The 13,445-nt window shown below is 45.2% G+C and overlaps 1 protein-coding gene across 1 annotated transcript in view; it reads right to left on the reverse strand.

Annotated features, from left to right (window-relative positions):
• The window catches only part of ZZEF1 (zinc finger ZZ-type and EF-hand domain containing 1), a 113,769-nt gene that overhangs the window by 94,280 nt on the left and 6,044 nt on the right, over positions 1–13,445 (reverse strand). The window contains 3 exon segments of the mRNA XM_021067699.1: positions 1,213–1,384; positions 3,082–3,276; positions 7,113–7,257. Of these exon segments, the coding sequence (XP_020923358.1) occupies positions 1,213–1,384; positions 3,082–3,276; positions 7,113–7,257 (512 nt within the window).

The raw sequence follows: 13,445 nt of genomic DNA on the forward strand, positions 1-13,445 counted from the left end.
GGGTTAAGGATCCAGCATTACTGTGAGCTGTGGTGTAGGTTGCTGCCGAGGCTTGGATCCCGCATGGCTGTGGCTGTGGCACTGGCCAGCAGCTACAGCTCTAATTCGACACCTAGCCTGGGAACCTCCACATGCTGTGCGTACGGCCATAAAGAGCAAAAAAATCAAAAACAAACAAACAAACAAAAACCCTCAAAGAACTGAGTACACGCCCTCATCCGTAAATTAGATGGCCAAAGAATATACTCAGCGTCTATAAGAAAAAATATTTCTCTTTCCACCAACTGAAACCAGTCTATTCTCTGAAGGGACAGGTGAAATTTGAGGTAGCAGCTTCAGAACTTAGAGACATATTACAGTTTACCGTCATCAATTCCACTCCAGGATTCTTGACCACTGCACTTTCTCGTTCTCTTTTTTTTTTTTTGTCTTTTTGTCTTTTGTCTTTTGTTGTTGTTGTTGTTGCTATTTCTTGGGCCGCTCCCTCGGCATATGGAGGTTCCCAGGCTAGGGGTTGAATCGGAGCTGTAGCCACCGGCCTACGCCAGAGCCACAGCAACGCGGGATCCGAGCCGCGTCTGCAACCTACACCACAGCTCACGGCAACGCCGGATCGTTAACCCACTGAGCAAGGGCAGGGACCAAACCCACAACCTCATGGTTCCTAGTCGGATTTGTTAACCACTGCGCCACGACGGGAACTCCCCACCTCGTTCTCTTCTAAACTGGCTAACTTACCTGTACACAGATTTTTTTAAATATACAGAAAAGATCTTGAAGTAAAATCACATCAGATATAAGAAAAGCACTGGTCCCTTGTGATACTAACTAATTTTCCTGAGAAACTAGTGAAAAAGATCTGAAATAATTATCATAAAATATTAGTCAAACTCTAATTTTCTCCCTTAAAATAAGTAAATAAATTATCCATATTTACAATTATATGAACCAGGTTGCATAATTTTACATTACTTTTACTTGATTCTTAAAGCAACTTTACAGGTAGTCACAAGAAGAAAAAAACTAGGTAGTTAAGAAGAAAATATTCTAATTTTTTTTTTGGCCACAGCAAGCAGCAGTTTGATGTGGAATCTCAGTTCCCAGAGAAGGGACTGGACCTAGGCCACAGCAGTGAACGCATCAAGTCCTGACCCCTTGACTACAGGTAATTTTCTTAGACTTTAACTCAAGAATTGGTATCACAGCACGCACCGAATCCAGTGTGAGCGAGCACTGCCATCTGATTGCCAGTAGGATGATGTTTCTCCATTTGTCATTTTGTCAATGTCTGCAGGGTTGGAGGATGTTTCTATATAAGCGTAGCACTTTGCTACCGACTTGAGTTTGTCCATCTCTGGGCTTCTAGTCAGGTCTCCAGGGCTCTCTGCAAGAAAAACCAGACTTTATCATATGACATCTCTTTCACAATGAAAAAAAAAAAAAAAAAAGGTCATTTAAAATATCTCACAGAAATAGGCCTGACATTTGACCCTAGACAAACAAACGTTCCTTAAAAGTCTCTTTCAATGGGAGAGCACATACAAAGCAGAAATTGGCCAAGGACTGCTCCGTGAGCTGATTATGGTATTAAACCACTGACATAATTGCAAAATCATGCCAAGAGAAGAAAATTGTGTCTTATAGTCTAAAATTACATTTCTTTAATTATGAGTAAGACTTTTTAAGCCACTTGTTTGGAAGTACTCGTGTTTCTGAGTATGGCCTCATCCCACCCTCATCTATTTTTCACTAGGTCATAAGTCTTCTTATCAATATATGTATTTATTATCTAATGTATATAAACACACATATAATAAGCAATGTTTATCAACTGTTGACTGTGAACTAGGCACTTTTCTACAGATTTTCTATGTATTAAATGATTTCAGAAATGAGGAAACTAAGGCAATTAAGTAATTGGCCAAGTCAGAGTTAGTGAAAAACTAAGTCTGTCACGATGTTACAAAACATACTTTTGTTCCCTAAAATGTCACACCCTTTGATTCTGCTTATGCTGTCTTCTGCCATATAGAACTTTAAATGTGCATGCAGTCTAACTTATTAATATTTTCTTTTGTAGTTTTTGAGTTGACATCCTCTTAGAAAGGTTTTCGTTTTTATTACGTGGGGCTACTTTCTTCTAGCACTCTCACAGCTTTCTTTTTAGTTGAACTTTTTTTTCTCCGTTTTAGCCTCCCTGCAGCATATGGAATTCCTGGGCCAGGAATCAGAGCCAAGCTGTAGTTGTGACCTACACCACCGATGCAGCAATGTTAGATCCTTAACCCACTGTGCAGAGCCAGGGATCGAATCTTGGTCCCAGTGCTCCAGAGACACCACCAACCCCACTGTGCCACAGTGGGGACTCCTTTAGTTGAACTTTTTAACCCAGCTGAAATTTACTGTATTGAACATAGTGGGTTAACAATCTGGTTTTATTTTTTTCTAATGCTAATACCTACATTTGATACTCTTTTCCCAGATGTACTTGGGTCTATTTTTTGAACTCTATTATGTTCCACAGATCTGCCAACTCAACATTACCAACTTATGTTATGGTCACTAAGTGAGTCTATAGTGGTTTCTCTCATTTATTTAACAACTATTCACAGAGTATATACTACATGGCAGGCGTAGTTGTGGGTGCCAAGACTGATGAAGTAACAAGACAGAAAAAATGCAAGCAAATAATAAATGCTGCAACTTCAGATGAGTGTCACTGAGACCATTAAACCTGCAAAGGTGATAGTGACCAAAAGGTAGGGAAGGGTGGGTGTGGGGGCATCAATTAGATAAAACTACTGAAGAAAGGCCTCCCTGAAGTCATACCGGCGCAGAGACCCACGTGATGAGAAATCAGTTGTGTTAAGAAGAGAAGAGGGAGGGGGAGAGGGGCGGGGAGAGGGAGGGAAGAAGGAAGCAGGAGAGTAGATCTTATTTTTATGTTCCAAACTGGTCACTCTTATGTTTTCAGAAATAAACGCAGGGGAGAAGTGCTGGCTCATCCTACCAATAAATACTACATTTGGAAGAAATGATGACCAAGCATTTTCAGGAACACCCGGACCCCTGCACACATACCCTTTTCTTTTTGTACCAGTTGATCCAGAGACTCCTTCAGAACAGAAGCCCTCATAGTGCACATGTTATTGCAGTGGTCCAACATGGGGTAGGGGACGACGGTGCTCGAGAGCCGATTGCGATGCAGGAAGCGCAGAATCATTGACGAGTGAACATCCAGCCCCTCCTTGGACTCTGAAAATATGTCTATGAAACCTGAGCAGACAAAATAATTTTTGGTGTTTTTTGGGAACCCACTACAATGGTTTCCACATCCCCTGCTGGCAGCCTATCTGGATTGGCTAAATTAAAAGCAGTCATTAGGAATCTTCACTGATAGTTTCAGCTTTAATCATTCAAAAATCTAACGAAGCTTTTAAGAAATGAACCAGTGATAATCTCAACTTAAAAATCAGGGCGTTCCCATTGTGGATCAGCAGGTTAAGAATCTGACTAGTATCCATGAGGATGTGGGTTCGATCCCTGACCTCACTCAGTGGGTTAAGGATCCAGCATTGCCACAAGCTGAGGCATAGGTCGAAGATGTGGCTTGGATCCAGTGCTGCTATGGCTGTGGCATAGGCCAGCAGCTGCAGCTAGCTCCAACTGGACCCCCAGCCTGAGAACTTCCATATGCCGCAGGTGTTGCCATAGAAAGAAAAATAATAATTTTGTTTTAGTTTAATAGAATTTTTAGAAAACTCAGAATAATGATTTGTTTAAATCCAGCTTTAAAAATTTATAAGTTTAACTTATAAGCATAAATACTAACTAGAAGTTTTGCACATAGAATATGGTCTTACGGAGTTCCCGTCACGGCTCAGTGGCTAACGAACCCAAGTAGCGTCCACAAGGTTGAGGTTCGATCCCTGGCCTCGTTCAGTGGGTTAAGGATCTGGCATTGCCGTGAGCTGTGGTGTAGGTCGCAGATGTGGCTCAGATCCCACATTGCTATGGCTAAGGCTGTGGCTGTGGCCGGCAGCTGCAGCTCCCACTTGACCCCTAGCCTGGGAACCTCCATATGCCACGGGTGTGGCCCTAAAAGACCAAAAAAAAAAAAAAAAAAAAAAAGGAATATGGTCTTAGGAATATAAGTTTATCGCATTAGAGAGCAAAGGCTTAACTGTTTTTATACTAAGCTACATCAGACACAATGATGAAAATACATCCACTGCCCCGATGACAATTTCCCATGGCATTTGACAGTTTCAAGGGGACCTCCACACATCCTCTCATTCAGTCCCCGTGACTAGGTGGTGGGGTGCGGCGGGGCTGGAGGTGGGGAAGGCACTGACAGCACTGGTATCTTCCTTTCACACCTCAGGAAAATGGGCTTATGTGAGATGCCAAGATAATAAAAAAAATAGGGGAAGGAAAGGGGCTGTCTCTCTTTTAAGCATTCAGCCCTCATACAATGTGATACAAAAGGAATAATGGTCTGGGCAGACAGAGGGACCAGGAAATGGAGATCCCACCAGAGAGGTGAGTGCAGCTCATCAAGGTTCAGCCTAAGACTGAGAAAACAACTCTTTTAAGTTGGCTGTGGATACAAAATTTGAGCAGAAAGTCCTAAGTCACGACCTGCTAGGTAAGCATCCTGGGATCTGGATCCAAGATTTTTCTAACTCAATTTCCCTGCTCTCAGTGTCACCCAGAGCGACAGTGCCCCGAGTACTGGTGGATTCCCTAGTCTCCATTCGTTTCCCCTTCTCCTAACACATCTCTTTGAGGTGTTCAAATAAAGCTCCTGATGCTATATCCCCATGCTGGAAATGCAGAGGTGAGAGTAATATGTAAATGCCAAGACATAAGTTCACTAAGCTAATTCAAAGCATAACAAACTGCCATGAGAAGAGAAGTTATTACGTACAGGCTACCTACAATGTCCATAAAAATGACACAATTAAAGACAGTCTGAGGAAGAGTAGAAACAGGAATTCTTCACTGAGCTCCTTGCCCAGATCAATATATCCTTAGTGGGAAGCCGGAAAGGTCAAGGACAATCACAGTTACATTTACTTGCATCCAACAGGTCTACCTGCCTCCCTGCTGCCCAAGCTCAGGCTCTACACTAAGTGTGATGACTCCAAGGGCAAAGAAAAGTTCTTGGACAAGACAAACTGAACTGGAGTTCCTGTCGTGGCACAGTGGAAACGAATCCGACGAGTACCCATGAGGATGCAGGTTCAATTCCTGAGCTCGCTCAGTGGGTCGGCATTGCCATGAGCTGTGGTGTAGGTCACAGACATGCCTCAGATCCTACATTGCTGTGGCTGTGGTATAGCAGCAGATATAGCTCTGATTCAACCCCTATCCTGGGAACTTCCATATGTATGCCGCAAGTGCTGCCCTAAAAAGCAAAAAAAAAAAAAAAAAAAAAAAGATAAACTGAACCAAAAGAATGATATGCCAAGGTTTTTTTCCTTTCAAGCTCAATTGTTCTCTCAGTAGAAAAAAGAATAACATAGACAAAGTTTTTTCATAGGTACAATGTAGAAGTATTGCTTAGTTTTAAGCTATTTTTATTCTTAAATTTTAGGAGTTTCCATCGTGGCGCAGTGGTTAACAAATCCGACTAGGAACCATGAGGTTGCGGGTTCGATCCCTGGCCTCGCGTTGCCGTGAGCTGTGGTGTAGGTCGCAGACGTGGCTCAGATCCCGCGTTGCTGCGGCCCTGGTGTAGGCCGGTGGCTACAGCTCCAATCCAACCCCTAGCCTGGGAACCAACACATGCCATGGAAGCGGCCCTAGAAAAGGCAAAAAGACAAAAAGACAAAAAAAAAAAAAAAATTTCAGAGTGATAGCTTTCTAAAAAAAAAAAAAAAAAAAAACACATCGGGGAGTTCCCATGGTAGCTCAGCAGAAGTGAATCTGACTAGTATTCATGAGGACACAGATCTGTCTGACCCCTGGCCTTGCTCAGTGGGTTAAGAATCCGGTGTTGCCATGAACTGTGGTGTAGGTCACAGACACAGCTTGGATCTGGCATTGCTGTGGTTGTGGCATATGCCAGTGGCCACAGCTCCAATTAGACAGACCCCTAGCCTGGGAACTTCCATATGCCGCAAGTGCGGCCCCAAAAAGACAGAAAAAAAAAAAAAATGGGGGCTGGAGTTGTCTGGTGGCCTACCAGTTAAGGACTTGGCATTACTGCTATCACTCGGGTTTGACCCCTAGGCTGGGGACTTCTGCATCCTGCAGGTGCAGCAAAAAAAAAAAAAAAAAAAAAAAAAAAAAGAAAACAAAAACAGAAAAACCCCAACAAACATTGAGTGCCTACAATGTGCCAAAAATTGTACTAAATGTGAGGACACAGTAGAAATAAAAGAGAAGGTCCCTACCCTTGTGGAGTTTACAATATAAGAGTGACATTTAGGAGTTCCCGTCATGGCTCAATGGTTAATGAATCTCACTAGGAACCATGAGGTTGCGGGTTCAAATCTGACTAGGAACCATGAGGTTGCAGGTTCGATCCCTTAACTCAGTGGGTTAAGGATCCGGCATTACTGTGAGCTGTGGTGTAGGTCACAGACGTGGCTCGGATCCCACGTTGCAGTGGCTGTGGCGTGGGCCGGCGGCTACAGCTCTGATTTGACCCCTAGCCTGGGAACCTCCATGTGCTGCAGAAGCAGCCCTAGAGAAGGCAAAAAAGACCAAAAAAAAAAAAAAAGTGACATTTATAAATAAGTAATAATTAATTAATTACAACGGTAATCTGCTGCCAAAAAACAAATGCGGGATGCTAAAAGAACACACAATTGGGGCCAGGGAAGGCTTCCTGAGAAAAGGAAATAAAGAGATCCACTAAGGAAGGTGTCTCATGACCAAGTTTCATAAAAATGGCAGAACCGCTCAACCCTCCCTGAACTGGGGAACAAGAGAGAGGACTACACTGAACACTAATTCCGACCACGAGCTCAACGAGGACTATCGGAGAAGCAAGTTTACTTCATGGGGCCCACAAGCCTGCCTAACTACACTCGTATCATAGAAGAGTTTCCCGGGGCTCTGGGAGAGCTGCTTTATCATTCAGCACAACGATGAGAGCCCACCTGGAACAAGGGAACAGGCTTGCAGTTGTCTGATGATGTGGCTCAGCTCCCCCTGAAGATTAGCTCCACTGGAATTCTTGAGGGCCTCCAGCATGTTCTCAGCATCCACGGTACCATCACCCTCGGCATCAAACTGGGCGAAGGCCTATAAAGACAAGAGATTCAAGAACATCAGGTCTGTTCCAAATCTTGAATAACTTTTTGACCTATCATCTCAAGAGTTGTGATTTTAGTGGTTATTGTTGTTGTGGGAAGACTGGATATATATCATCTGAAGAACAAAGAAATTCAGGCTAGTAACTCACTATGCTCTGCAAAATGTGTGTATCTAAGTATTGCCTCAAGATACCACTTCAGAGTTCCCATCACGACGCAGCGGAAACGAATACAACTAGGAACAATGAGGTTGCGGGTTCGAACCCTGCCCTTGCTCAGTGGGTTAAGGATCCGGCGTTGCCATGAGCTGTGGTGTAGGCTGGCAGCTGTAGCCCTGATTCGACCCCTAGCCTGGGAACCTCCATATGCCACGAGTGTGGCCCTAAAAATATAAAAAGACAAAAAAAAAAAAAAACCCAAAAAACTAAGATACCATTTCATTCCATCTCTTTCAAGAGAGTTACCCCCCTTCCCCAAATAATTTCAGAAGAAACTACTGCAAAAATGTTCAACTGGTTACAAAGTACAAAATTCAAAGCATTGGCTTAGAGAAGCATCTCCGGTTTAGCTGGGCTTTTTCTTCTAAACACACTTTGGACAAGTAAACTAACCTGGTTTAGCTACTTCATAGTCCTGTTTTCGCTAACCTTTAACCGTAATTTAATTTGCTCCCGGCTCATGCTGGGCCATCTGGGGAAGCGGGTATAGCGTGGGATTTGGCTTGAATCCTGCTCTGTCACTAACCGAACGGGCTATGTGACTTTACACACATTTCCTTGCCTCCATAAGGCTTGGCTTCTTGATCTGAATGATGGAGCAAATATTAGCAAACTCACAGACTGCTGCCTGGATTAAGTAACATTGGAACAGAGCCCAATAGAGTGAAAGCCCAGAAGCAGTGCAAAGCGTTCCTCTTCTCCTTTCTGATCTGAATGTTACCTTCTCCTGAGTCTCTGATCCCTCTCACCTCCTGCAAGACTTCCCTCACCTGGCAACTCCCCGCTCTCCCCAGCTCTCAGGCCCTCCCCTTCACCAGGGGCTTCTTTCTTCCTGCTGATACGTTCACTCATAAACATCCCTCACTAGGAAATACTTCAGAGGAGTCTCCCACCCTCTCTTCTAAGTAATCCTCTCTCCTCCTTAAAACTCCTGCTCTCTGTTTCCCTTCTTCATGAAAAATGGAAACATCCCATTGACATTTCATCACTGACACAAATACCCCTATTTCCATCACATACCTCTGAACAATGCAGTGTTTAATAGGAATATATCCAAATTCTTATTTGGGTCCAAACCATGGACTTAAATGCAGGATGGGGTACAGAGTTTAGAAGCAGAATATAAGAGAGAGATGACAGCATTCTTGTCTCTATTCCTTTTTAGAGATTATCCAAAAAGTTAACGGGCTCTACTAATCCAAAAAGTTATCAAAGGGTACACTTAAAAGGAGGGAAGATACCATCCCATTCTTTTCTGACCCAATCAGGAAAGTTGAGTTTAGTTTGGAAGCCACACACCCAGAGAAACTGAAATAGAAGAGACCAGGGGAACGAGATCACGATGAAGAGATTGCAGCAAATGCCCTGTGAGAAGAGCTAGAGGACCACGGTCTCTCAGTGAGGAGAAGAGATGACTGGGACTAACAGGCTCCTTCTCTTCAAACATCTGATGGGTTGTTATGGGAAGGACAGTTAAAATTGAGGTCATTCGGAGTTCCCTGGTGGCTCGGAAGGTTAAGGATCTGGCATTGCCACTACAGTTGCTGCTGTGGCATAGGTTCAATCCCTGGCCTGGGAACTTTCACATGTCATGGGTGTAGCAAAAAAAAAAAAAAAAAAAAAAAAAAAAAAAGTAAGGTCATTAGAAGTTAGAGGGGAAAGCTTATCATAAAGATAGGCTTTTTTTTTTTTTTTTTTTTTGATCCTTTTAGGGCTGCACGGAGACATACAAAGGTTCCCAGGCTAGGGGTCAAATCAGAGCTACAGCTGCAGGCCATAGCCACACAGGATCCGAGCCAAGTCTACGACCTGCAGCACAGCTCACAGCAACGCCAGATCCTTAACCCACTGAGCAAGGCCAGGGATCGAACACACAACTTCATGGTTACTAGTTAGATTTGTTTCCAATGCACCACAATGGGAACGCCCCCACTTTGCTTTTTTTTTTTTTTTTGTCTTTTTGCCTTTTCTTGAGCCGGTCCCACAGCTTATGGAAGTTCCCAGGCTAGGGATCAAATCGGAGCTGTAGCCACTGGCCTACGCCAGAGCCACAGCAACACGGGATCCGGGCCGAGTCTACGACCTGCAGCACAGCTCACAGAAACGCTGGATCCTTAACCCACTGAGCAAGGCCAGGGACCGAACCTGCAACCTCTTGGTTCCTAGTCGGATTCGTCAACCACTGTGCCACGACGGGAACTCCTCATTTTGCTATTTTTAACAGACTCTGTTTATTTCTCAATAGTTAATGGATATGATAAAAAGAATTTTCAAACAAACAAAAAAAAAAGCCTCTGGGATGAAGAAAAAAAAAAATCAGAGCAGTGTTGCTAAGAGCTTCACCAAACAAATATGTAATTTCCTAACACTCAGAAATCGTCCTTAAGGAAAGCACAGGTTTTAAAATCTAACACTTAACATCTAGTTGCTTTCACAGAAGCCAATTTACTCAGCACTTATTCAATGCCATCTGACCCGTGCTTGGCTCTCTGCATACAGGGGGTGAACAGAGCAGAGTCCTCGCCCTCCAAAATCCTCTCCGCCTAGAAGAGAGATCTGTAAACCAACAGCGGCAATGTGGCAGGTGTGATGATTACAATAACAGAAGTAGCAGCGTAAACAACCACGACAACTAATACTTACTATTAAGGCAGAGTGCTAAGCACCTCACCTGGATCAACTCGTGCGTATTTTCCACACGCCTAAGGTAGGTACCGTCACTTTACTAGCGAGGGGAAGAGAAGCCAAGTATTTTGTTCAAGGTCCCATGGGGAGCACTGGTAAATGATGGAGCTTGGATTTGAATCCTTCTATGATTTGGGACCCTGCACTGTCAACCACGACATGGGCATGTCGCCCATGACCCTACACAGTCAGCTATGCCATGAGCTAACAGACCCTCCAGAGGCCAGAAGCCCAGGAGGGGTAGGGATGTTTGGCGGAAATGGCCCCCAGAAAAGTGACCCCTGAACTGAGCTTTAATGAATAACTAGGAATTCCCAGGCATATGGAGCTGAGGAGGCCATCCTGGGGGGAGGGAAGACGCAGAGTGCACGGCAGATTGTGGCAACTATTACCTAGCTGGTGTGGAAAGGAGGCAGGGGCGGGAGACGGAGAGATGGACAGAGGTCGGAATACAGAGAGCCTGGCAGCCAGGCTGAGGAGCTCAGGCCTCACAGTGAGGGTGCCATGAGGGGGGAGGGGGCTGATCATCCCCCATCATCCCCCATCTAGAAAGGTTCCCCTGCTGGAACAGCCCTACACCCCCCCTCAAAAAGGCTCCTCTGTATGCTGACTCCCCTTCTCCAGTGTCTCTGTGACGTGTCACTGGGGACAGGACACTCACGTCTTCTGGCCACTTCTGACAGCAGCAACTCTCCTCTCTATATAATAAATGGAAACTGCCTCCCTGATGTCACCGCCCCGTGAGGCCGTTCAGCTCCTTCTACCCCAACGCAGCTTGCAGATCACTGGAAGCCGTGATCAGGTCCTCCGGGTTTCCTCACACTCCCCACACCTCAACCATTTTTCTAACTGGTATGATTTTAAGTCTCATTCCCATCCTGGCTGGTCTCTCTGGGATGCCTCCAGGTTGGCAATAAACCTCAGAGCAGTGCCTCTCAACTTTTATTAGCTGATCCACTATAAGAAATACATTTTGGGAGTTCCCACTGTGGCAGAGTAGGTTAAGAATTAGACTGCAGCAGCTTGGGTTGCTGCAGAGTTGCTGGTTCAATCACCGGCCCAGGGCTGTGGGTTAATGATTCGGTGTTGCCAAAGCTGTGGTGTAGGCTGCAGCTGCAGCTTAGATCTGATCCTTGGCCCAGGAACTTCCAAATGCCACAGGTGAGGCCATAAAACGAAAAAGAAAAAGGAATTCCCTTTGTGGCTCAGCGATAACAAATCTGACTAGTATCCGTAAGAATGCAGGTCTGATTCTTGGCCTCGCTCAGTGGGTTAAGCATCTGGGGCTGCTGGGGCTGTGGCCTAGGCCAGCAGCCACAGCTCTGATTCTACCCCAGCCTGGAAACTTCCATATGCCGCAGGTGTGGCCCTAAAAAGCAAAAAAAAAAAAAAGATCTAGGTCTGCTCCTAGTTCTGCCAGTTATTGCTTGAAAGGGCCACCTATCCACCTAAGGCCTCAGTTTACTCATCAGTAAGACTGTCTCACATCCCCTGCTGAATTGGAACACTGAAGGGCTGTCACAGAAGATGCAGTCAACAATCTTAGCACAGAGTCAGAACAATAGAGAAGAGCGACCCCACTCAAAGCTACATTTACTGAGCATCAGGCATGTGCCAGACATCATTCCAAGTGCTTTACATGAATTAACTCATTTAATCCTCACACCACCTATGTAAGATAGACACTATTATCATGCTCATTTTATAGGTGAGGCAACTGAGACCATATCAATCAAGGTCACACAGCTCGAGGACAGTGGGACTAGGATTTGTGCACAAGTAGCCTGAGTCCAGGGCCCAATTCTCAAGCTCAATCTGTAAAAGGTACACTAACAGAGCAGCAAACTTGCTGGTACCATGACAGGCTAACTGTCCGGGATGTTACAGAAGGGATCCCTTTGGGGGTAAGGGGAGGGGGCAGGCTGCCTGCACTGGCTACTAAGGTCCCGGCCAACTCAGGCTCTAGACCAGATACCAGAGAAATACCATTCCCCACACTGCGCGTTCCCCCACCTCAATGTATCTGCACATGCTGGGCCATTCGACTGGGATATCCCTTCCTTTGCCTAGAAATTCTTCGAGCCCCTCAAGCCTTGGTTTGGTCAAGCCTTTCCCAGACTCATGCTACTATTAAATGCTCTTACGTGCTGCTTGAAAGTGGAGACAGCTTAGGAGGGAGTAAAGCTCTAAGAAGCGGGGAAGGGAGCAAAGGACAAAACTCGCCCAGACATGGGAAACAGTGAATGCACCTGGCTGGCTAAAGAGCCCTGGGAGGTAAGACCCAAATATTAGACCAACATTTGATTCTGAAAGCAATGGAGAGCCACGGAAGTTTAAAGCAGGACAGTACATAATGAAGTGGTATTCTGGAAATCAGAATCAAAACAGAGCTGTGACCTTCCCTCCATAGTTCTCAGTGATCGTGAAGTTCTCCAAAAGAAGCCAACAGTGTCGTTCCCCCAGAGCAAAGCACACGTGACCAGAAGAATCTCGAGTTCACCCAGGACCTTCCTCTTCTGCACCACCTCATCACCAGCAACAGCCACGCTTACTGAAGGCTTCCTGCGTGCTGTGGCAGTGCAGTGCAAAGAGGTGTCAGGGGACCTCAGAGCATCTTGAGACAGCAAGATCACACAGTGTGCTTTAAGAGCCAAATGACCTATACCAAACAGGAGACAAGAGCCTCAAGGGTAATAATGAAGGAGCTCCCTGGTGGTCTAGCGGTTAAGGACCCAGCGTTGTCACTGCTGCGGCATAGGTTTGATCCCTTCTGCAGGCTGTGGGCATGGACAAAAAACAAAACAAAAAAATTTTTTAAAGGGTAGGACTAAAAACATGATTATAAAGAAGCCACCGGAATCATGCCACAAGAAAGGTTTGGTGCTGTTCGGGTGATAGTGCCAAGGCAGGGAATCTTGAAGAACTCATAGAAGCAAGGTCCACACACAGGACAAGGTGGGTGTCCCACAGGGGACACAGGTAGATAGGGTCAGACAGGAAGAGAGGCCAGCCTGTGGGCTCCAGCTCATTCACAGGAATATGCACTTGAGCCCTCAGGCAGTGGGAAGGCCCTACAGGCTCCAAGGATCAAACCTGCACCCCAGCAGGGACTCAAGCCAAAGCTGTGACAACACTGGATCCTTTAACTGCTAGGCCACCAGAGAACTCTGAATCTACATAATTCTACCTGCATAGTTCTTGGGCTCAGAGCCATTCAAAATTAACTGATCAATACTTTTGATATGATAATGCCGAGATGGTATTTTTCTCCAAA

This window comes from Sus scrofa, chromosome 12 (genome assembly GCF_000003025.6).
Source record: "Sus scrofa isolate TJ Tabasco breed Duroc chromosome 12, Sscrofa11.1, whole genome shotgun sequence".
Taxonomy (NCBI): Eukaryota; Metazoa; Chordata; class Mammalia; order Artiodactyla; family Suidae; genus Sus; species Sus scrofa.